At 40.0% G+C, this 26,572-nt stretch overlaps 1 protein-coding gene across 1 annotated transcript in view; it reads left to right on the top strand.

The window, feature by feature from the left end:
• Positions 1 to 26,357, top strand: part of NDP (Norrie disease (pseudoglioma)) — a 52,525-nt gene extending 26,168 nt beyond the window's left edge. Inside the window, exon 3 of the mRNA XM_006864254.1 lies at positions 26,130 to 26,357. Within this exon, the coding sequence (XP_006864316.1) occupies positions 26,130 to 26,357 (228 nt within the window). The remainder of the gene's footprint in view (positions 1 to 26,129) is intronic.
• The last annotated feature ends 215 nt before the right edge of the window (positions 26,358 to 26,572 follow it).

The raw sequence follows: 26,572 nt of genomic DNA on the forward strand, positions 1-26,572 counted from the left end.
ATGACCTTTTGGTTCTTCATGTCTGATGTCTTTAATGTCATCCAAAGCGCATCTGGTCTTCTGTCACTAGTTTGCAATGCATCGATTCTATTCTGTCTCTAAATTCAAGTGGAATATACTCAAGGTCATACTTCGACTTTCATGGAATTGTTGTCATTTTATTCAGCTTCAACTTGAACTTGCATATGAGCAATTGATGGTCTGTTCTGCAGGCAGCTCCTGGCCTTGTTTAGACTGACGGCATCAAGTTTCTCCACAGATGCAGTCAATTTGATTCTTTAGTATTCTGTCCAGCAAGGTACATTTATAGTCACTGTTTATGTTATTGAAAAAAAAAGGTATTTGCCATTTCTTCTTACAAAATTCTGTCGTGTACACTGTTTCTATCACTAATGCCATATCTTCCAACAACCTGTCCCCCTTCTTTGTTTTCAATTTTTTTCATTCCAATCAATTATGCATACAACTTGATTGCATGTTTGATCAATTTCAGACTGCAAAAGTTGATAAAAAATCTTTAATTTCTTCATTTTGGGTTTTAGTGGTTGGTGTATAGATTTGAATAATAGTCATATTAAACGGATTTCCTTATAGGTATATGGCTATTATTCTATCACTGACAGCATTGTATTTCAGGACTGATCTTGAAATGTGCCTTTTGATAATTAATGAGATGTCATTCCTCTTCAATGTGTCATTCCCAGCATAGTAGACTATCCAAAGAAATCCCATTGCCACTGAGCCAGTTCCAACTCATAGGAAGTCCATCCATATATAGTTTCAGAGATTGTAAATCTTTATGGGAACAGACAGCTTCATTTTTCTTACATAGAGAGGCTGGTGGGTTTGAACTCCTGAACAGGTTAGCAGCCCAACACCTAACCCACAGAAACTCCAGGGTTCCTTGTCCAGTTCAAAATGGCCAATACCAGTCAATTTCATCTCCTTAATGCCTAGGGTATCTGTCTTTATATGTTTCATTTAATTTTTGATGGCTTCCAATTCTCCTAGATTCATAATTTATACAGTCCATGTTCAGATTACTAATGAATGTTTGTAGTTGTTTCTTCTAATTCTGAGTCATATCACATCAGCACATGAAGGTCTCTAGAGTTTTAGTGAAAGCAGCGAATACTGTGCTTTATCGACTACACAAATGCTTTCCATTGAGTGGATCATGACAAACTATCAACAACATTGTGGAGAATGAGTATTCCAGAACACTTCATTTTGTTTCTGAGGAACCTATACATTGAACAAGGGAACACTGAATAGTTAAACTGAATAGTTAAATAGTTTAACTGAATAGTTAAAAATCATGAAAAGTGTGCATCAGGGTTGTATTCTTTCACCATACTTATTCAATCTGTGCGCTGAGCAAATAATCCGAGAAACTGGAATATGAAGAAAAATGTGGCATCAGGATTGGAAGAAGATTTACTAACAATCTGCATTATGCAGATGATACAACCTTGCTTGCTGAAAGTGAAGAGGACTTAATATACTTACTGATGAAGAGAAAAGACCACAGCCTTTGGCATGGATTACACCTTAATGATAAGAAAACAAAGTCCTCACCACTACACCAATAAACAACATCCATACAAATGGAGAAAAGACTGAAATTGTCAAAGACTTCATTTTGAACAGATCAACACTCATGGAAGCAGCAGTCAAGAAATCAAATGATATATTGCATTAGGCAAATCTGCTACACAAGGCCTCTTTAAAGTGTTCTAGAGCAAAGATGTCAGTTTGAGGACTAAGATGTACCTGACCCAAACCATGGTATTTTTAATAACCTAATATACATGTGAAAGGGAGCTCTGGTAGTGTAGTGGTTATGAATCAAGCTGTGAACTGCAAGGTCAGCAGTTCGAAACTACCAGCTGCTCTGCGGGAGAAAGATGAGGCTTACTGCTCCCGTAAAGATTTACAGCCTCAGAAACCCTGTACAGGGTTGCTATGAGTCAGAACCAACTCCATGGCACATAACAACAACAACAACAAACATGTGAAAGTTGGGCTGTGAATAAGGAAGACTGTAGAAGAATTGATGCATTTGAGTTATGGTGTTAGAGGAGAATATTAAAAGTACCATAGACTGCAAACAGAACAAACCAATCTGTGTTTGAAGAAGTACACACAGTATGCTCTTTGGAAGCCAGGATGGCCAGACTTTGTCTCTCATACTTGGGATATATTATCAGGAAGAACCAATCCCCGGAGAAAGATTCAATGTTCGGTAAAGAGAAAAAGAGGAAGACCCCCAACGAGATGGATTGGCACAGTGGCAGCAGACATGGGCTCAAACACAGGAAAGATAAAGAGATTGGCCCAGGACCGGGCAGTGTTTCATTCTGTTGTGCATGGAGTTGCTATGAATCGGTACTGACTCGATGGCACCTAACAACAACAATAAAACTTTACCCCATCCACATCATTAAGGTCAACTCTACTTTGAGGATGCAGCTCTTCCACCATTGTATTGTGAGTGTCTTTCAATCTGAGGGGCTATATTCTGGCATTATATTATTTTCATTGCTATTCATAATGTTTTGCCTGGTCAATTTTCTCAGAAGTAGATCACTAAATCCTTCTTGTTAGTAGTCTATTAGTCTAAAAGCTTTACAGAAACCTGTCCACCATGTGTGACACTGGTATTTGAAATACCAGTGGCATAACTTCCAGCATCACAGCAACATGTAAGTCCCCACAGTAGGACAAAATGTCACATAAGCGGTGACTTTTATCACTAATGCTGCCTAATGGACACACACACAATCATTCAGTTTCTCTCTTTCTAGGCTCCTAAAAGTCAGTGGTAAGGGCTAGAAGGTTTTCACAATCTAATTGTTGTGAAACACAAGGGGTGGGAGTGGGTTGAGTGTTCATTCCTGGCTGTTAAATTTATAACAGTAAGTGTCCTTTTTCAAGGAAAAAAAGTTATTGTGACCCCTTCTGCCCCCAGTAAGAATAAAAAGAGAGGGAATGGAAGGAATACAACTGAACTGTGAAATATAATTCTTAGGGTCTCTTCAGAGAACTTACTGATAAATTAGTTGGCAGTTGGTCTCTGTGTTTATATGATTGTGGCCTTCCCCAAAGTAAAAGATTTCAAGAGAAGATGGCAAATTGATAATTTATCATTTTAACATTGATTACCTAACACATTTTTGTTTTCATTAGACTGCATGTGTTTTGCACAGGCAACCTCATGAAAATAGTGTCCTAGTTTTGAAACAAATTGTAAGGAGAAATATTATGCTTAAAAGGCCACCAAGAGTGGCCTGCCATGTGGACCACCCAGAAAGGAGGTATATAATAAGAGGGAGATGGATTCAGAATCTGACATTTCACTGCTGTCACGGCTCCCAAATAGTCACATGAATGAAATTGGCCCCCACTTGACAACAACTAATTTGCTTAGCTCAACCACAAGGGTTTCACTTTAGTCTTAAGAAAACATTTAAGCATTCTCATATGGCAAGTGTTTTTATATTACCAGTATAATTAAGACTTTTGGGGCCATATCAACCACTAGAATTAAGACCAAATAAGTTAATTTCTCCACCCTCTACTTAAAAGCATTGCAACTGCAACATGACTTTAAAATTTCCATAACTGTTCTGATGATACTTCAATGATGATGGCATGTTGTCATTGAAGGGATCGGAATTTGAATTAAATTACTTTAACAACTATGTTGGACTCCTGGTGTAGTGCTGTAGGATCAGCACTAGACTGTGAACCACAAGGTTGGTAGTTCAAGCCCACCAACTGCTCCCTTGAAACCCTGTACAAGGTCACTATGGGTCAGAGCCAACCTGATAGCACTTCACAACAACAACATGATTATGGACAAAAAAAAAAGATGTTTTTCCACTTAGAAAAAACTATTTAGCTCTTATATGTACTTGTAGAACTAAAAAAAAAAAAGGTAGTAAATAGATTCACTTAAATTTTTACAAAGTTGCAATCTCTTCTTGGGAAAAGAAAACTAAAAAATTGAGAAACACAATAGGAAGTACTTTTACAACTGTTGTTGTTATTAAGTCGGTACTGAGTCATAACGACCCTGTATAGGGTTTCCAAGGAGTGGCTAGTGAGCTTGCTGTAAAGGCTTCAAAGTTGCAGACCTGAGTGAGGTTGACTAGAACAATTATTAGCTTTCTCTTCTTGTCCCCTATAGAAGTAGACAACATGGTGTTGTTGTTGTTAAGTGCTTCCAAATCAGTTCCTACTCATAATGACTCTATATAGCATTTCCAAGGAGTGACTGGTAAACTTGAACCACCGACCTTGCGGTTCAAGACGACATTGCAGTCCAGCTCACTAACTCACAGAGCCACACTAGGACTCTGCAGATAGCATTAGCATTTAGTATTTCCTTTTCTCTGGATGACTTCTCTCTCTGTTGTGTCATCTTCCATAATCAAAAAATTTTTTTAAAGAATTATAGTTATTTCAAAGAAAGTGTTAATGTGATGATGAGCAGAAACTGAGAGGAACATCTATAAAAACTGAAAAACAATATAGAGGGATTTGGAGAAATGGTGGAACGATACCTTAACACTATTACATTCAAAGAAGAGACCACCTTAACTGTAAGCCCAAAACTCTTAGTGCTTGAATGTGAGTCCTAGAAAGACACTTTAATCTACCTTTGTTTCTTCCAGAATGCCATGGGAAATAACAGCACAAAATTGTGATAGTAGGAGAAATGTTTGTAATTTCATGGGAACAATCTGTTTTGAAACATCCCAAACTATACCATATATAGCCATAGCTTTATGTAAATGATGCTTGTAATTATAAAACTTTCTTCCTTGGCCATAAAATTTGCATGGCAGAATCTTAAACTACCGAGATCTTTTTTGGATTAGGTTTTCTCTATTTATCCAGGAACAAAAACTGTTTTTCATTTTGAAGCATTTTATAATTCTTAACTCTCACAAACTCGGCCTGGTCTTCTCTCTAATGAGTCTCATTTAATGAGATTGTTCATCTTTAGATGCCTGGAATAAAACAATGAGCCTATACCTAGAAAGCAGCCCTCAGGGTTTTTACAAAGAACAGACTAGTGTAAATGAAAAGGTATGAATTCTTTAACAGGTTTTCTCTCTGCAAAAATCTCCCCAGCATCATGGTTAAGAGCTCTTTGCTAGATGTGTGCCTATTGTTTGCCTGTCCAATTGTACTGCATCCTGGCCTACACTGATTGAGCATCTGGCCCTGAGAAAATGGATGAAGAGGAGCATGTGATCCAAGCTCAGGGAAGGGAGGGCACCTGCTTGAGTATCTAATATGTATCAGGTACCTCATACTCTATTTTCTAATTATTGCCAGCAAACTTGTGAGTTTATGTGCCGTGGAGCTGATTCCAATTCATAGCGACTCTGTACAGGGTTTCTGAGGCTGTAAATGTTTACGGGAGCAGAAAGCCTCACCTTTCTCCTTTGGAACAGCTGGTAGTTTTGAACTGCTGACCTTGAGGTTCTCAGCCCGATTCGTAACCATTATGCTACCAGAGCTCCTTGTGAGCAGGCATTATTATTCCCATTTTACAGGCAAAGAAAACTAAAAGGTACTAAGTAGGTTGCTTAATGTCATGTATCCTGGAAGTAGTCATCTTTCTACTGCTTGGAGGAGTACAAGCATAATGATTGTTCTTATTTGCCATAGAGTTTGTTCTGACTCATAACAACCCTGTATAGGATTTTTGAGGATCGGCTGGTGGGTTTGAACTGCCGACCTTGTGATTAGCAGTCCAGTGCTTATCCTACAGAGCCATTACCAGGACTCCATAATGATAGGAATCATTATTTAGAAGTCCAGACTCAAGTTCTGGTAATAATGCTTTGGTAATGATTTATACTTGGAAATTTTTCTTTAAAGGAGACATAGTAAGAAAAGCTTTTCTTGGTGAACGAGGCTTTCTGCGGAGCCTTTGCAATACATAAAACTATAGGTAGAAACAAGAACCACATCCAGATCACCAGAGATGAGAAATCCCCACTTGAAGGGACGAGCTGACGAGACTGGAACGGTGAGAAGAACAAAAGATACGTCTTGAATGGAAGACCTACAGGAAAAACACAACACAATGGAGACAGATGCACTGCTACTACGGGAACAAACAGGTCGCTCCCCTAGGAGACATTGGGGCAGTCGGTCGGGTCCCACCAACGTAGCCCCCCCCCCGCCCCCCCAAAACTGAGACTCGGTGGAAATGCATGCTCGGATTGGTAAACACGTATCATCGTTGGGGAGAAATGGGGTAAAAGCAGCAATGAAGTGGCTAGCTAAGCCTCACAATATTCAAAGGGCTTCTGTGGACCCAGTTGGGGACCTGGTTGGCAAGCAGTGCAAGGAGACCCGAGGACTCCTGGGCCCAGAGTCAGTGACGTGTCCACGGAGGACTCAAGTGGAGAATGGAGCTGCTGGCTGATGGGAAGAGAGGGCATGTGCACAAGAACACCCACACTTGCAGATGACACCCACATGACCGGGACTGGATGATCAGAGCTCAACCAGGAGAAGAAAGAGAGGGGGCGGTGGGGGGGGAGAAGATTGAGCTGATCCAAGCTGATGAACTTAACCTATGCATATGAATGCAGTGACACAAAAGAGGCAACAAATCCTTACAGCAAGAAACATTCCCACCCCCTCCACACACAGAGTAGACAGAGAGGGGCAACTTGGACATTGGATACCCAAATGGGGAAGCAGGGACTACAAAGGCAAGAAGTAACTGGCTTACAAGCTTTCAAGAGGGAACCTAGACCTAGGGGGCATGGAGGAAGGCAGAATCACCAGTGAGTACTATCCAATTTGTCTAGGTGGAGCTGATGAAATGAAATACAGATGGGTTACGTGCAATACTGTAGTAAATAATGGTTATCAAGACGGATTGTGAGTGTTGGAAATGCAAGGGTAGATGTTTTGTAGTAAGGAAGAGAGCGATTATTTCTCCAGTCTAGGAGCGGAGGTCTCTGGGGCCACCAACACATAAAAGCCGAGAACGGGACCCCACCCAGAGAACCGGGGATGCCTGAGATGGAGACAGAGATGATGACATGGAGTGATGAAGCAGCTGGGAACTTTGGATCCAGAGAAGGAGAGGAACTGTGGGCCGAAGACTGAGGGGGCAGGGAGGAGTGTAGAGCACGGGCTTCTAGGATATGCCCTTTGGTCGGAAGATGATGCATGGAGGGGATTGGAACCATGGCAATGTAATGATATACGATGGAATGAATATGGAACTGAGGTTCTCTCATGTAAACTATCATATAACTCACAATAAAACATAAAAAAAAAAGAAAAGAAAAGCTTTTCTGGGAGTCTTTAATGAGACTGTTCAGCTTACCTTGGCCCTGAACTTGCAACTGACCAGTCATCACAGCTCATCTCCTAGTGTGGTCCAGGAAAGGGCTGAGACGGAATCAGGCACAAGAGACTGACTACAGTGACCCACCATGGAGCATAGTGTGGCCACAGTTTAGGACATGCCTGATGACTTTCAGTGATGACACTTCCTAGGGTTGGGTACAAAAGACCGTGGGAGTGTCTGGTTCATTTAAAACCTTCATAAGAGATCATATTTTTCTGAAATCTGAGTGAGTAAAGGCTATGGAAACAGATCAGCAGAACTCTCAAACTATAATGAGTTAGGAAGAAAGGCCTCATGATCCACTGCTGACAAGCAGCCAATGAAAACAATGCTCTGATCTACAACCAGTCATGAGGATTGTGCAGGACTGGGTAGCATTTAATTTTGTTGTGCATGGGGTCTCCATGTGTTGGGAACAGATTCAGCAGCAGCCAACAATGATAACAGCAACTTAGTCTGTAGAGCAAATAAGCAAAAGGTCAGAGGTTAGTGGAAATGGACTGACTGAGGAGTCTTTAAGGGAACTGAGGCAATCCAGGCTTTGAAATGAAACAGACCTGGTTTCCAATTCCAGCTCCAGTATTTGCCAAATGTGTGACTTTTGTTGTTGTGAACTGCCGTCAAGTTAGTTCCGACTCAGAGCGACCCTGTATAGGGTTTCCAAGGAGCGGCTGGTGAGTTTGAACTGCCGACCTTGTAGTTCAAACAGACCTTGTAGTCCAGGGCTTTATCCCACAGCACCACAGCAGTACTTTGGGGGAAGGTAATTCGTGGTTCTGAGCCTCAATTTCTACCCATGAAAAGTGGAGCTCGCACTGCCTACGTAAGGGTGTTGTTATGGGCCTTGGTGATAATGTCTGTAAACCATGCAACATATCACTCACATTCACTGAATGCCATCGGGTCGATTCTGACTCAGAGGGTTTCTGAGGCAGAAAACCTCATCTTTCTCCTGTGAAGCAGCTGTTGGGTTTGAATGGTTGACACTGCAGTTAGCAGTCAAGTGCTTATAGTAGAGTGCCACCATTCAGTGTATAATAGACATGTAGTAACAGATATTATGATCTTGGTAATCAAGTTATAAAATTGTTGTTGTCGAGTGCTGTTGAGTCGGTTCTGATTCACAGCGACCCCATATAGGATTTCCAAGGAGCAGCTGGTGAGTTTGAAACGCTGACCTTGTGGTTCAAACCGACCTTGCGGTTCAGTGCTTTATTCCTACAGCTCCACACTAGGACTCCAAGTTATAAATTAGACAGGTGTTTAAACTCACTTTTCTATTTCAGTCACTACTGAGATCTCAATAACTGTTGGGATCTCCCATAGCCTTAAAGGATTAGGAAAATGAACCTCAGTGTTGTTCTTTTTAAACACTGAAACCATAAGGGCAAAAGAGCAAAGTAATATAAGCCACTGTGCTGGGTGCTAAGCGAAACAGATCCCACAGTCTGACCTCCCTTCCTAGGTGAGTGGCAGATGAGAGGACTGGAAGGGGCAAGTTGGGAACTTGGACCCAAAGGGGTTTTCAGGGACTTAGGTTGGGAAAGAAAGGCACAGGGCAGGCCTGTGACCCACAAGTAGAAACTGAAGTCTGAGTTGGGTGAGAAGTAGGAAGTTCCATGCTAGGGGTTAGGAACCAGAGAGTGGCTGTCTGAATTCTTAAGTGACACTAGAGTTGGTGGGAAAGTCAGGGTGAGGAGGAATGAAGTAAGAGGTAGGAGCTGCAGGAGGAGGTAGATTAAAGGGACAAAGCTAACCGTGAGGAATTCTCAGAAGAAAACGAGCATGGAATATCAAGAGTTAAGGGAGCTGTTAGGATCTCCTAGCTATTTCTTACTACTGCCCACAAGGCTCACGGTGTGTTAAGAAGAATAAAGGGAGTTAGGATTATCAAGTTAATTGATTACTTGGCTTGATGTTTTTTAAAGGAATAAATTTATATTGAATGTCTATGATGGTCAGTAAAAAGTTATCACAAAAAAAGTCATAGAAATCCTTATTAAACAAAAATATCAACACGTGAAGGAAGCTAATTCTTTTTTGACATATCTTTCCCCTGGGTCGATACACTTCTGAGGGTAGTGTTTCCATCTCTCTAACCCTCCTAACCGCAGAAGAATTCTGTGCTCATTGATTTACACCATGTCAAAACAGAGGATTTGGCATCCTCTTGGGACTCGAATTGTTTCATTTGAAATGTTCTTCGGGTTTGGGGAACTAAAAGAAATTCCAAGATCAGGGTGTAGAGTGGATGGGTTAAGATTTCCTAATGAGATTCTCATAGGCTAGCCCTTGCTATCCTGCAAGAATAAGCAGCTGCATTGTTATTATGGGAAAAAAATTCCTCAGTGCAACTTTCCTGGCCTTTTTTTTTTTTTTTTTTTTTTACCAATGCAGTTTCCAATTTTCTTAAAACTTCTTCATTGTAAGCTCCCATAATGGTTCTGTGTCCTTCAAGAAAATCTATCAAGATTACCCCTTTGGAATTCCTAAAAGCAATCACCATTCCCTTCTGAGCTGACCTCTCTGCCTTGAACTTAAATTTGAAGTCTTCCCAACCTTCCTTAAAATGCTTGATCCTTCTAAAAACTGTTGTTTTATGTGAAGGCAACATTCCCATAAACTTGTTGCAAAGCTTCAATAATCTGGGCAGGTGTCCATTTGAGTTTTGATAAGCATTTGATACGAGCCTGACTTCAAAGTCATTTTTTCCCCCATGGCACAAAAAGTATGTATCTCTTATGGCGCTGTAGGATAAGCACTTGACTTCGAGGTTGGTTTGAACTGCAAGGTCTATGGTTCAAACTCAACAGCCACTCCTCAGATAAGGTATGAGTCGGAACTGAGTTGATGGCACACAACAACAAAAAACCACAACGAGACTAAAACAAGTTTATTACTGAGAAAACTTGTCTACAGCCATTCACTGATCCCAGAGACAAGTTTGAATACTGTTTGGAACGAACTTGTGCATTTATGAAACTGTATGTATCTCTAGTAGCAATGCTTTTTTTTTTTTTGACTTACCCAGTCATGTGTAGGCACTGTGATAGTTGCTGGAGATAAAAAGAAAGTCCAAGTTCTCTACCCTCCGAATTTATAAGTCAAAGAGAAAAGGGAAGTATTCTATGGGTAAAGGTCTCAGAAAACAAATGTGATTTGGGACTAGCGTTAAGAGATCAGCTCCCAGTTGGAATGAGCTGAGTTCCCACCCATTCTTTAAAAGCTCAAAATGCCCCTAATGTCTCTTTGTTGCCTGGGTGCAACTTTCTTTATGATCTCAGCCTGATACAGACTCCTTGGAGATTGACTTGGGTCCCTAGAGATAAGCTAAATTGTCATTTATTAATTTTGTGGGGGATAATGGTGTGAGAAGGGAAGGGAGAAGAAACAGATAAATGAAGATCTTGAAGGAAAAGTGGGTGCTTCAAAGAGTGCCATAAAATAAAGTTCAAAGTCTACAGAGTTCACTACTGAGAAAAAGACGAAATATGTTTCCTGCTCAATTGGGGCTTGTTAGTTGCCTAGGATGGGGGAGTCCCTGGGTGGGGCAAACAGTTAACAAACTTTAGGGCTAACTGAAAGGTTGGAGGTTCGAGAGAATCTACTTCCAAAAGATCAGTCACAGAAAATCCATACACATGGGATTGCTATGGCTTGGAATTGACGCCAATGCAGCTGCTTTTAGTTTCCTAGAGATACCATAAAAATGACAACAAACTAGATGACTTAAAACAGCACTCATGGAGTCTCTTAAAGCTTTGAAGGCCAGAAGTTTAAAATTAAGGCATCACAGAGTTTGTTCTTTTTGGAGGCTCTGAGGGACAATCTGTTTCATGTCTCCCTCCTGTCTTGAGGTTGTTGTTGGTTGGTGCCATTGAGTCGGTACTGACTCATAGCGACCCTATGCACAACAGAACAAAACACTGCCCAGTCTTGCACCAACCTCACAATCATTGCTCCATTTGAGCCCATCATTACTGCCACTATTGGAGTCCTGGTGTGGCGCTGTGGGTTAATGCGTCAGACTGTAAAGCTGTTTGAACTGCAAGGTCAGCAGTTAATGCTCACCAGCTGCTCCTTGGAAACCCTATACAGGGTCGCTATGGGTTGGAACCCACTCGACAGCACTTACCAACAACAACAACAACTACTGCCACTATACCAATCTATGTCGTTGGGCGTCTTCCTCTTTTTCTCTGACCCTCCATTTTATGATTATTAATGGATGTTTAAAGCTGTTTCTTTTTGTCTTGAGTTGTGCCCCATCAGCAAATGAAGGTCCCAAAGACTTTACTCCAAACGTGTCATCATGGTCAACTCTACTTTAAGGAGACAGCTCTTCCCCAGTCATGTTTTGTGTGCCTCCCAACCTGAAGGGGTCATCTTCTGGTACTATATGACAATATTCTGGTGTTCTTTATCATGTTTCAATATTCAATATTCTGATGCTGACAGTGTTCCATTTTTATTCATAAGGTTTTCGGTGATTACTCGGAAGCAGTCCATCTTTCCTTCTTCCTAGTCTGTCTTCTTCTGGAAGCTCAGCCACCGTGGTGACCCTGTTGGTATTTAAAATACCCGTGGCATAGCTTACAGAGTAACAGCAGCACACAAGCCTCCACAGTACGACAAACTGACAGATGAGTGGTGATGTCTTCTGGTGGATGCCAACAATCTTTGGCATTACTTGATTTGTAGATGCATCACTGTCTCCATGATCCTTTTCCTCTGTGTTACCCTTTTCTGTATGTGACTTCTCTTCTTATTAGGACACTCGTCATTGGATTTAAGGCTCATCTAGATAATCTAGGATGATTTCACCTTCCACGCCTTAACTAATTACATCTACAAAGACCCTTTCCCCCAAATAAGGCCACATTCTCAAGTTCCAGGTAGACATATAGATTTTTGGGGAACCACCATGTAACCCATTCATTACTTGAGCTAAAATATACAAAATCCCATTCTAGGATAGTAAAGGTGCATATTTATTTTTTATGCTAATAGAGACACTAAGTTAGCCACAGCCTAAACCAAGATTTTATAAGGGTTCCACATGACAGGAGAGGAAAGTGACTTTGCCAGTTTCAGTAGTCTTTCAACAAGAAGTGTGTGTGTTTTTGTTTTCTCTCACTCAAAAGGTCATTGTGTATTGCAGGAAAACACATAATTCTCTAAGAACAGTGGCAGGTTGCCAAAGAGGGCAGGGACTTAACTGTAATCTTTGATCTGGACTCAGGAATCACAGCTGACTACAATCCTCACTCTGTGGCCAGAACTTGCCTTTGACCAACTTGTGCATTTTATGAAACGTGAGGGCTTGGTAGACTCACATTCATTGTCTAACAGGATAGCCTCATGATTAGGAGAAAGTTGGTAAATCAGGCTGTCTCAGTTAAGAATCCTGGCACTACCTTGTACCTGTGACCTTGGGCTTGTAACGTATCCTGTCTTTTAATTTCTTCATTTGTGAGATGGGAAGTGCTCACCTTTTGAAATTATTATTAAGAATCAAGTTGGCTTGGCACAGTGCCTGACTCTAGTAAATGTTCAATAACAAGTTATATATCAATGCATTACTACTATTTATTGTTATTAACAACAGACCATTTTTTGTTCTTAGCCACAGCATATGGAAATAAGACTAGAATAATGAAGGAGCCTGTCCTTAAGCAAATTCATGTTAGAAGAGACTAACTTTCACATCCAGCTGGAACCAAGGTTGGAGGGAATATAAAGGAGTTTCTGAGGGCAATGCCAAGCTTCTTGGTATCAGACCACTGGTTATGGAAAGTTGAGCTTAAAAAAAAAACTATCATCAACCTGAGTGGTGAGAAGTCAACAGAAAATCAGTGATCAGATGAGCAAAATCCAACAATTGGATTCACTCTTCTAAAGGTGTTTCACAGGGTGTTATAGCCTTTACCTTCAGAAGCTCATTTTTCCTGATTTGGTAATGGAATAGTGTGGGAGATCTTTGCTAAAAGCAGTTAAGTGCAGTACAAAATGCAGAGGAGTTCTCCCGTATTAGTAAATGACATGGCCACAGCATCTGTATTTAAGAAATAAGCATCAATCACAAACTGATAGTCAATGTATTTGGGAAATTGAACTGATGTTTGAAGGTGCCAAATGCTTATTGAATTTAGGATGAATTGGACAAGGAGTTGGAATGTGATATCGTGCAGTAAATGTGGAGTCCTGGATGCCCACAAATGACCAGTGAGTGGAGTCTTGTCAATGGAGGAGATCTTATCTAGGGCTGTCATGACTCGTGGAAGATTTAGCTCTGCATAATTTTAGAGTGGTGATGATATGTCCGAGGATACCACACAAAAAAAAAGTGTCCAACTTGCATGTCTCTGACTTGTAATATGATTAGAGTTCCCAGAGGCAGGTCAATGTTGCTCAAGAAGGGTATGAGTTGGCACATGCCTAAGGAAAATATCTCAATATCAGGAGACAGAGTATTATGGTGGTTTAGATTAGGGATTTGGTTTTAGACAGAACTTGGTTTGATTCCAGCTCTGCCTTTTTCCAGATATATAAGTTTGGGCAAGTTATTAAAAATGCTCTAAGGCTTAAGTTACCTCACCTGTAAATTGAAGATAAGTGAAAAGCACTATACAATTGTTAATTGCAATTAATATAAATAGCTAAATGATCACCATGTAGTAATCCATCTAGAGCAGCACTGCTGAAACGTTAATGGATCTGAAACCTTGCTACTCAAAGTGTGCTAACTCATAGAGTGTAATCAGTGTCACTGGCTTGTACATATAAAGCTGTTGAATTGGTGTATGTTTTGCTGTGTATATTCTCAACAACAACAAAATAAAGTTTTATTTTTAAGTTTTGAAAAACAAATGTGTGGTCTGCAGCCCAGCAGTATCAATGTTAACTAGATTTTGTAAGAAATGCAGAATCTTGGGACCCACCCTAGACCTACTCAATCCAAATCTGCATTTTATCAAGATCCTCAGCTAATTCACATGCACGTTATAATTTGAGAAACTCTGATCTAGAAGAGATTTATTAAATGCTGAAGCACAGGTGAGGGGTGACAAAAACTAAAATGTGTACTATCAAGAAGTAACCCACAAAGCAGACATTCATCCCTTTCATTATTCACCACACACCCATTTGCAGATCTTATCTTCCAAGGCCCCTGCTTTGCTCATTCAACAACACACAGACAAAAGAGAGAGCTAGATTTTAATATTGTTGTCAGTTTTGAGACATGATCTACATAGTGAGAATCTCTTAGAGAGGAAATTTGTGTGTATTGAGTCCAATAACTGTTTAATAGTCTTTTCTTTGCAGAGGGGACATTTGAAATTAATTTTTCATTTCTAGTGACAAAACTTAATCTACAACAAAATGTTTGTTAATGTAACCATTTTTAAGTGGACAATTCAGTGGCATTAATTATACTCACTATGGTGCTTTACTACCCTCACGATCTCTTTCCCAAAGTTTTTTAGCTCAGTACCCCTTCAGCTATAATTCCTTGAGTATTTGAATTTGGTCACAGAGGATAGGTGAGATTTCAATATACAGAAACAGGTAGGAAGAACATTCCTGACATAGGAATGAGAAGAGCAATGATAAGCAGGAGGAAGAATTCAAGATAGTTCTATGGATTTATCTAGCTTGGTTGGAGTCAGGAGTGGGTAAGGGAACAGTTGTAAGACTGGAAAGATATGCAAGACCCAAATAATGGAGGACCTTAATTCTTGTTCAGGATTTTTTATTTTATTCTGAAAGCAAGGGGCAGCCACTGAAGGTATTCATACTACGCATTTCCTTGCTCAGAAAGTCCAGCTCCTGAGGAAAAGAGGCCAGTGCTGGAATTCATATTCTCCAGAGCTTGAGATTTCTGGAAAAAAAATCCATAGAATAATTATTAAGTTAGCTATTCTATAAATGGCCCCACATTGCTGACTTGGTCATTTTACAGTGCCGATCACCTGCTAATTTAAGATCTAAGTTTGACTCACCTGTATATGTACTATTTGGATATGATGCACCACCTTGTCTTTGGCCCTTATGAGTGTAGTCTTTTGATAGAGGTCTGCCGTATCAACCCAGACCTAAACTGGATCTCTGCCATTCCATTTTGAGAGGCGACTCTTTGAATTTGCTTAATCCCCCTAATAGATGATCCAGATCAGAGATCAGCAAACTTAATAATACTCAAAGTACTGGCATGTTCAGAAAAAAGAGATTGGGAAGACCTTGAACTTTCCCTCTCATTAGAGGGATGGGGTTGGTTTAAGGCATAATCTTTCCAAATCTGATTCAGATCATATTTGCTTTGTCATTCAATGTGAAGAGTTGGCAGAATAGAATCAAAAGCTTAATAACATCAAAACAGCTTACATATGCCACGTTCTGCCTGTCTCTGTGATCTTTCAGAGAAAATAAGTCAGTTGATACGGTCCAACTTATTCTTCACAAAGCCATGCTGGTTATCTCCTAGTATCTCATATTGCCTTAGTGGGTGTTATGTGATTTCTACATTTTCCCAGTATCTTCTCAAATAATGAAGTTAATAATGTGTATTTACCAGCAGTCATGTGTGATGGTTAAGGTTATATGTCAACTTGGCTAGGCCATGATTTTCAGTGATATTATGTAATTAATTCTCTACTTTGTGATCTGACATGAGCAACCAATCAGTTAAAAAGTGAATTTTCTTGGCAGTGTGCCTACATCCAATATATATGTATGTTCTGACAAAGCTTGCCTTTTTTCAATCTTACATTCAACTTGTCATCTTTTAACCTCTGATTCTTGAGATGTGAGCAGCCTGACACTTTACCTGCAGATTTGGAGACTTGCCAGCTCCTGTAATCCCATGAGTCAGCAGCCTTCTGCCTGGCCTGCCAATTTTGGGTTTATCAGCCCTTATAAACACGTGAGTTAAGGGAAGCCTGAAATCTGATGCTTGACCTGTGGATTTGGGACTTGACATTCTCCACAACTGCATGAGTCATTTCATTGAAATACTTGCAAATCTCTCAATATATTTATATATATTTTCTTCACTGGTTATGCTCCTCTAGAGAACTTAGCCTAAGATATCATCTTTTCCTCCTTTTGGAAAGATAAACAGACCATTTTCTTCTTTTAATCTGTGGATGTTTAATGGTATCCCGTAGGATGATGTCAGAGGTAGTAGCTGATGAGTCTTTAATGATGACTGTTAGTTCTAACATACCTTAAGATAAATGTAAAAATGGTTTCATACAAATATGTACCTTCCCATTTTTTATTTGCATAGTTCCACATTTTATGGTTTTATTGTCAGTTCTGGAATTCTAGGACAACTTTTTCTCCACGAAATTCAGTAAGGAAGACCCTCTCAAAAGAATATGAACTAACAAACTCAATACTTTCCAATCCCACCCCAGTATACAGGGTTATATAGCATAATGAATCAAGCTGCTCCATTCTACCCTAACTAGGGCTTCCAATTCCAGTATACGAACACTTGCTAGAACAGCTGTTATTGGAATTATAAATGAGCCTCTGGTTGACCCCATTAGACTGAATGCAAAATATTAAATGTGTGCCTAAGTACATTTGTTTGGGGATAACACTGGTAGTTTTCATCAGATTCTTAATGGATTCTGTTTACAAAGGGCAGGTTAAGAGCTGATATGAAGAACACACAGCTACTATTATACCAGCTTAAGCTTTAAGGAGCTCTGGTAGCGTAGTGGTTGCAAATCGGGCTGCTAACCTCAAGGTCAGCAGTTCGAAACTACTAGCCATTCCATGGGAGAAAGATGAGGCTTTCTGCTCCCATAAAGATTTACAGCCTCGGAAACCCTGTGCAGGGTCACTATGAGTCGGAACGGACTCCACGGTGTTTAACAACAACAACAATGTACATTTGGGAATGGAGATGGTCAGTATGGGTACATCCTAACATTTACCTTAAATGACTTTGAAGATGTGGTTGCAAAAATCTCAGGCTCCTTTAGAGCACAAGTGCAGAAGTGTTGTTCCAAGGCTGAAAATGTGCTGTGTTCCTATTTCATTTATTTGTCCCAAGTTGTTGTTGTTAGGTGCCATCGAGTCAGTACCAACTCATAACGACCCTATGCATAGTAGAATGAAACACTGCCTGATCCTGGGCCAGCCTCACAATTGTTGCCATGCTTGAGCCCATTCATGCTGCCACTTTGCCAATCCATCTTGCTGGGGTTCTTCCTCTTTTTCTCTGACGCTCCACCTTACCATACATGATATCCTTCTCCAGTGACTGGTCACTCCTGAAAATATGTCCCAAGTATGAGAGACAAAGTTTGGCCATCCTGGCCTCCAAGGAGCACTCTGGCTGCACTGCTTCCAAAACGGATCTATTGGTTCTTTTGGCAGCCCATGGCACTTTCAATATTCTCCTTCAAAACTATAAACCAAAAGCATCAATTCTTTTATGGTCTTCCTTATTCACTGTCCAGCTTTCGCATGCATATAGGTTATTGAAAACACCATGGCTTGGGTCAGGCTCACCTTAGTCCTCAAACTGACATCTTTGCTCTTCAACACTTCACAAAGGTCTTGTGCAGCAGATTTGCCTAATGCAATATGTTGTTTGATTTCTTGACTGCTGCTTCCATGAGTGTTGATAGTTGATCCAAGAAGAATGAAGTCCTTGACAACTTGAATCTTTTTTCCATTGATAAAAATGTTTATTGGTCCAGCGGTGAGGATTTTTGTTTTCTTTACATTGAGATGCAGTCCATACCGAAGGCTTTGCTCTTTGATCTTCATCAATAAATATTTTAAGTCATTTTCACTTTCAGCAAGCAAGGCTGTATCATCCCAAGTTGTAGTGTTCAGAATTTTCTTCCTAAGTATTACTCAGATTGCCTTCTATTTCTTCTTCAGAAACTATAACTTGATGATCAGAATTCCACTAGAGGAAAGATAAAGAAATTTGATAAAGGAAGCAAGTGTACACTGCTACAATTTGATGAACTTGACCTATACTTATGGATGTAGTAGCTCAAAGTCCCTATCGAGAGGGAAGGAGTCTTCACATCAAGGATCAAGCCTATCCCCTCTGTACACAGGGCTGATAGGGATAGGTAACTTAGACATTGGCTACCTAAAATGGCAGCAGGGGGCTATAAAGGCACAAAGTGGCTGGATTACAAGTGTTCAAGAAGGAGTTTAGTTTCAGAGTGTGTGTGTGGGGGGCGGAGAGTGGGGTAGGGGAGCAGAATCCCAACTGAGTAGTTTTTATCTTGTCTAGATGGGTCTGGTGAAAGGAAATGGGGATACGATATATTTGATTCAAAAGTGAGTAATGGTTATCATGACTAATTGTGATTATCACAACTGTAAAGGTAGATAGAAGTTTTGTAACATAAAGAGCAGAGTAGTTAATCTTACATTCCAAGAACAGAGGACTCTAGAACCATCAAGAGAAAAGAGTAAGAGCAGAAGGTGGGATGCTAACTAGAGATGCAACCACACCAGAGATGGAGGCAGAGGTGATGGCCTGGAGAGATTGAGCTGAGTACTCTAGACTCATGAAAAGAGAAAGGCTGTGTGCTGGTGGCCAGGAGGCTGGCTTTCAGAATGTGCTCTTTGGTTGTTTAAACAATTATATATTCCTGCATGTTTTTGCGTACATAAAACAAAGCAAAACAAAACAAAACAAAAAAAGATGATGCATGTAGGGGATTGTAATCATTGCAATGAAACAAATTACGATAGTTTGAGTGCAAAACCAATGTTCTCCCATGTAAACTATCACTCAATTCACAATTAAAGCTTTAAAAAAATAACAAACATGATGAAGTAAAAGCTAAACAGAAAATTTCAAAGGATGGCTCAAGCAGACACAGTATTATAATGAAATATGCAAAGATCTGGACTTAGAAAATGAAAAGGAAAGAACATGCTGGGCATTTCTCAAGAGAAGATAACTGAAGAAAAAATTCAATCCTTTACTTATAATTTTGAAGGATTCTATCGACAAAACTGAACAACTGGACCAATAAATAACATCATGATAAATGGAGAAAGATTGAAGTTGTCAAAGACTTCATTTTGTTTGGATCCACTGGTAACATTCATGGAAGCAGCAGTCAAGAAATCAAATGATATATTGCATTAGGTATATCTGCTGCACAAGACCTCTTTAAAGTGTTCAAAAGCAAAGATATCAGTTTGAGGACTAAGGTACACCTGCCCCATCCATGGTATTTTCCATAGCCTCATACACATGTGAAAGTTGGCAATGAATAAGGAAGACCTTAAAAAAATTGATGCATTTGAGTTATGGTGTTGAAGAACAAACAAATCTGTATTTAAAAAAAAAAAGTACAGCCAGAATGCTCTTTAAAGCCAGAATTGTGAGACTTGGTCTCTCTTATTTTGGACATATAATAAAGAGGGACCAGTTCCTGGAGAAGGACATCATGTTTGGTAAAGTGGAGGGTCAGCAAAAAAAGAAGAAGACTACCAATGAGGTAGACTGGCATAGTGGCAGCAGCAATGGGCTCCAGTGTAACAATCATTTTGATGATGGCACAGGACTAGATAGTGTTTTGTTCTGTTGTGCATAGGGTCACTATGAGTTGGAACAAAGTTGACAGCACCTAACAACAAAAACCAATGTGGACAAAATATTGAACAACACAGAACATATCAAATCAAAGTGGAAGGAATACAGTCACTGTACTAAAAAAACTGGTCCAAGTTCAATAATTTGAGGAGGTAGCATGTGATCAAGAACTGATGATATTGAAGGAAGTAGTCTAAACTGCACAGAAGGCATTGACAAAAACAAGGGTCCAGGAATTGATTTCATACCAATTAAGATATTAGAACAAATGGATTCAATGCTGGAAGAAATCACTTGTCTATTCCAAGAAAGGTGGAAGATAGCTACCTAGCCAACCAACTGGAAGAGATCCATATTTGTGTACATTGCAAAGAAAGGTGATTCAACAGAATGTGAAAATTATCAAACAATACCATTAATAGCAAATGTAAGAAGATTTTTGCTAAAGGTAATGTGATTGCAGCAGTACATCAACAGGAAAGTGCCAGAAATTCAAGCTGGATTCAGAAGACAATGTGGAATGAGGGGATATCATAGTTGATGTCAGATGGATCTTCACTGAAGTAGAGGATGCCAGAAAAATGTTTATCTGTGTTTTACTGACTATGCATAGCCACTCTACAGTGTGGATCATAATACAAGGGTGAGTCAAAACGTATCCACATCCTGGCTGTAGAATTTATTTTAATCAACTTTTAGAAAAGACAAACACATCAGTTTTCAACATAATCTCCTTGCTTTTCAATGCACTTTGTCCATCTGTCAATAAGCTTTCATATTCACAAGACCTTTGTAAAGTGTTGAAGAGCAAAGATGTCAGTTTGAGGACTAAGGTGAGCCTGACCCAAGCCATGGTATTTTCAATAACCTATATGTTTTAGGCTGGGCTGCAAGCCATAAATGTACCACTAACTTCACTTATTCTTCAGAGACGAATCTTCATCCTCAAAGGGCTGTTTTCAGGCGACCAAACAGGTGAACGTCTATAGGGAAGATTCTTTAACCCTACAAAACAAAAAGCTTTTACAGAATGTCAACAACAGTGTGGGCAGAGGTGTGCAGATATGCATTGCCATGCAAGCTCACAAAGCCCTTGGATAGCAGTCTTCTGCAACTAATCTGAAGTTTTGGCTTCAGCTCTTCAGTGAGCATTTCACTGTAAAGAGCACTATTGATTGTTGAACCTTTTCCCTAATAGTATTCTCATATTGTCCCTTGAGAATCCCAGAAAACTGATAGCATCAATTTTCCAGCTTCTTGGTCGGTGATTGAGGAGGTTTCCATTCCATATTCTGCCATTTACTTTCAGGCTCATAATGATGAATCCATGTCTTGTCACCAGTAATAATTTTTTTAAAGAAACTTTTACCTTCCTTGAGTATCATTCCAAATTTTGTTTACAGGTGTTCAAATGCTTCTATCTTTGCTCTTTTGTAAGTTGTTTTGGTACTCATCTTGCACAAACTTCATGAAATACAAGTCTGTCATGAACTATTTCATAGGCAGAGTCATGGCTGATTTGCAAATGATCCATCTATTCAACAGAATTATTTCATCTGCCTGCTCAATGTTGTCATCAGCCATGGATGTGGATGAGAGTTTTAATATAAGTATGCTTAATTGTGCTCATGCGGAACCTGTACATAGATCAATAGGCAGTAGCTTGAATAGAACAAGGAGATAGTGAATGGTTTAAAATTAGAAAAGATGTGTGTCAGGGTTGCATCCTTTCACCATACTTATTCAATCTGTTTGATAAGCAAATAATCCAAGAATGTAGACTATATGAAGAAGAATGAGACATCATGATTGAGGGGAGCCGTTAACCTGCAATATGCGGATGACAACCTTGCTTGCTGAAAGTGAAAAGGGCTTAAAGCACTTACTGATGAAAATCAAAACCTTCAGTATGGAATACACCTTACATAAAGAAAACAAAACCCCTCATTATATCAGTAAGCGACATCATGTTAAATAGAGAAAGTATTAAAGTTGTCAAGGATTTTGTTTTACTTGGACCCACAGTAAATGTCCGTGGAAGAAACTAAATGACGTACTGTATTGGATAAATTTGCTGCAAAAAAAACCTCTTTATAGTGTTAAAAGACAAAGATGTCAATAAAGACTAAGGTGTGCCTGACCCAAGCCATAGTAATTTCAATCAGTTCATATACATATAAAAGCTGTACAGTGAATAGGAAGAATGAAGAAGAATTGATGCCTATGAATTATGATGCTGGTGAAGAATATTGAATATATGCCAGAAGAATGAACAAATCTATCTTGGAAAAAGTACAGCCAGAATGCTGTTTATAATTGTGGATGGCAAGACTTTGTCTCACATACTTTGGACATGTTATCAGGAGGGACTAGCCCCTGGAGAAAAAGAAAAAGAGGAAGACCCTTAATAAGATGGATTGACAGCAATGGACTCAAACTTAGCAATTATTGTGAGGATGGTACAAGACGGGGAAGTATTGCACTCTTTTGCATATAGGATTAGAGATGAAATTGAAGACACCTAACAACAACATTCTCTACATATAAGAAAGAATTTTCCATTTTTAAGTAGTCATTCTTTTTTTACTCCTTGGTTGCAATTTATAGAGACTTTCTAGATTTTGAGTCTATTAAAATTGGCATTGGGCAGCAGAACTTTACTTGTTTTTTAAATTTGTATTTGTATATTATTATAGTGTGGTGCTATAGGGTAATCACTGGACTGTGAACCAAAAGGTAGGCAGTTGACACTTACCAGCTGCCCCTTGGAAGCCCTGTACAAGGTTGCTCTGATTTTGAATTGACTCGACGGCACTTAATAACAGCAACAATTAATACGGTGGGTCTCAGAAATAGTTTCAAACCTTCAGTGCACTTTACAATTGCCTATAGAGCTGGAAAAAATATAGATGTTTAGATCCTATCCCCAAATATTTTAATTCAGTTGATCTGAAATTTTATTCATTGTCTTGGGTATTGATGTGTTGATATATATTTCTATCACATGTATATATAAATTTAAATACACACTTTCAGAGCAGTTTATAGAAAACTTGCTCAGAAAGAACAGATAATTTCCATATGCTTCTCCACTCCACCTACCAAGATACACAGTCTCTTCTTTTATTAACATCTTTCCTTAGTGTGATTCATTTGTTACAATTAGTGAATTATTATAAACTAAATCTATAGGGTTCAATCACTGTGCTGTATATTCCTGTGGTTTTTGACAAATACATTTCATGTACACACCTTGATTTTACTTTTCTTCTTCTTCTTTTTTTTTTTTTTACTTTTTATTGTGAATTGAGTAAAGGTTTACAGAACAGATCATCAGGTTTACTTTAAACAAACTTTGTTTAATTTCAACGATTATAGTTGTTGTTAGGTGCCATCAAGTCAGTACCGACTCATAGCGACCTTATGCACAGCAGAACGAAACACTGCCTGATCCTGAGTCAACCTCACTACTGTTGTCAAGCTTGAGTCCATCCATGCTGCCACTTGGCCAATCCATCTCATTGGGGGTCTTCCTCTTTTTCTCTGACCCTCCACTTTACCAAACATGATATCTTTCTCCAGTAACTGATCCCTCCTGACAATATGTCCGAAGTATGAGGGACAAAGTTTGGCCATCCTGGCCTCCAAGGAGCACTCTGATTGCACTTCTTCCAACACAGATGTGTTTGTTTTTTTGGCAGCCCATGGAACTTTCAATATTCTCCTCCAACACCATAACTCAAATGCATCAATTCTTCTACGGTCTTCCTTATTCACTGTCCAGCTTTCGCATGCATATGAGGTCATTGAAAATACCATGGCTTGGGGCAGGCGCACCTTAGTCTTCAAGCTGACATCTTTGCTCTTCAGCACTTTAAAAAGGTCTTGTGCAGAAGATTCGCCCAGTGCAATTACGTCATTTGATTTCTTGACTGCTGCTTCCGTGAGTGTTGATAGGTAATCCAAGAAGAATGAAGTCCTTGACAACTTCAGTGTTTTCTCCGTTGATAAGAATGTTGTTTATTGGTCCAGTGGTGAGGATTTTTGTTTTCTTTACATTGAGATGTAATCCATACCGAAGGCAGTGTTCTTTGATCTTCATCAGTAAATGTTTTAAGTCCTCTTCACTTTCAGCAAGCAAGGTTGTATCTTCTGCATATCGCAGGTTGTTAATGAGTCTTCCTCCAATCCTGATGCCACGTTTTTCTTCATAGAACCCAGCTTCTCGGATTATTTGCTCAGCATACAGGTTGAATAAGCATGGTGAAAGAATACAACCTTGTCACACACCTTTTTAAATTTTAAACCATTCCGTGTTCTCATGTGCTGTTCGAACAACTGCTTCTTGGTCCAGGTACAGATTCCTCATGAGCACAATTAAGTGTCCCGGAATACTCATACTTCACAACGTTGTCCATGATAGCTTGTCATGATCCACATAATCAAAAGCCTTTGCGTAGTCAATAAAGCATAGGTAAACATCTTTCTGATATTCTCTGCTTTCAGCCAAGATCTATCAGACATCAGCAATGATATCCCTCATTCCACGGCCTCTTCTGAATCCGGCTTGAACCTCTGGAAGTTCTCTGTCAATGTATGATTGTAGCTGTTTCTGTATTACCTTTAGCAAAACTTTACTCGCATGGGATATCAAAGAGATTATCTAATATACAGGGTCGCTATGGGTTGGAATCAACTCGATGGCACTTAATAACAACAACTCAGAAAAGCAGGATGCCGAATATTGTTTTTGTGGACTATGATATACCAATTGACCAGGTCCCCTGAAACTATGGTCCTGAGCCCCCAGACCCAAGCAATTCATTCCCTCAGGGTATTTCGTAATTCATTCCCTCAGGATTTTTTCATAATTTTGCCCTATTTATGCTTCACCACATTTATGGATATGTTTGCAGCAAAAGTTGATGTTGTTAGGTAAATGTTGGCTCCCACTCATAGAACCCTATGCATAACAGAACGAAACACTGCCCAGTCCTCTGCCATCCTCACAATTGTTAACGTTTGAATCCATTGCTAACTGCCACTGTGTCAATCCATCGCATAGGAGGTTGCCCTCTTTTTTGCTGACCCTTCCCTTTACCAAGCATAATGCCCTTCCACAGGGACTGGTCCCTTCTGATAATATGTCCAAAGCATGAGAAACATATTATGTTTATAAGTTTGCACCAAAGGTAAATACTCATGTACAAATATCCTGTCAAACCTCGATATATTTGTGGGTATATCCCCACTCTCCCTCCTAAACACATTCAGCCTGTGTATCTGTCCATGTGTCTAACCATATAGATCACTGGTATTACAGCTTGTGTATGTAACAGTATTTACCTCTATTCCCTTTAACTCTTACACTCCTCCCTGTGTCTTCTCCTGTCTTGATAATTTCTCAGCCAACCTCCCTGCTTTGAGTTTTGATTTTTCTTTTAAAGTTTACTAGGAATTTCTGGTAGCGTAGTGGTTACAAATCAGGCTGCAAACCACAAGGTCAGCAGTTCGAAACTACCAGCTATTCTGTGGGAGAAAGATAAGGCTTTCTACTCCCATAAAGATTTACAGCCTCAGAAACCCAGTACAGGGTCGCTATGAGTCGGAACCGACTCCACAGCACATAACAACAACAACAACAACAACAGGAATTTCTGATGTTCAACCAGGGCTGATAGCTACTAGTCTAATCTAGCAGGAATTGGAAAGGCAGTTTTTTTGAGGTGTGGGGGCCTTTTAATGAAGCATTGCTTGTTCAGTGGTGAAATTGTTGCCTTCGACAAGGGAGACACAGGTCAATGCTCAATGTGCCTCAAGTAGAGCTATCACTTGTCTGTCATTGGAGGCTAGCATGCTGCTGTGATGCTGAACTGGTTTCAATAGAACTTCCAGACTATGATAGGCTATGAAGAAAGGCCTGGCAATCTACTTCTAAAAACGAGCCAACGAGAACATTTTAGATCACAAAGATCCCATCTGCATCTTATCATAGCGAAGGTGCAGGACCATACATGGGATCACCACGAATCATAGGTCAACTTGATGGCATCTAGCAACAATAGAGTCTTTCCATTGACACAGAAGTACCTAGTTGAGGTTTTGGCATCCCTGCAGGGTAACTACTGTTTCTTCTCTCCCCAGATGGTCCTCCTGGCCAGGTGTGAGGGACACTGCAGCCAGGCATCACGATCTGAGCCCTTGGTGTCCTTCAGCACTGTCCTCAAGCAACCCTTCCGCTCCTCCTGTCACTGCTGCAGACCCCAGACCTCCAAGCTGAAGGCATTGCGGCTGCGCTGCTCAGGGGGCATGCGACTCACGGCCACCTACCGGTACATCCTCTCTTGTCATTGCGAGGAGTGCAGCTCTTGAGGCCCACTGCCAAGTAACTTCTGGATGCAACAACCTCCTCTGGCCAAGGCAGTTCAATCAATCAAGAAGGGACTGGCAAGAAGAAGAGTGGAGGCATGAACGATGCAGCATTTCCCATGGGATGCTGCATATTCTAGTAATAAGGACTACATGCTTATTGACACAGAGATACTCTGGGAGCTTGTTTTCAGTTCCTATCTCTTTTCCCTGGTACA

This window comes from Chrysochloris asiatica, unplaced genomic scaffold (genome assembly GCF_000296735.1).
Source record: "Chrysochloris asiatica unplaced genomic scaffold, ChrAsi1.0 scaffold00062, whole genome shotgun sequence".
NCBI classification, from domain to species: domain Eukaryota; kingdom Metazoa; phylum Chordata; class Mammalia; order Afrosoricida; family Chrysochloridae; genus Chrysochloris; species Chrysochloris asiatica.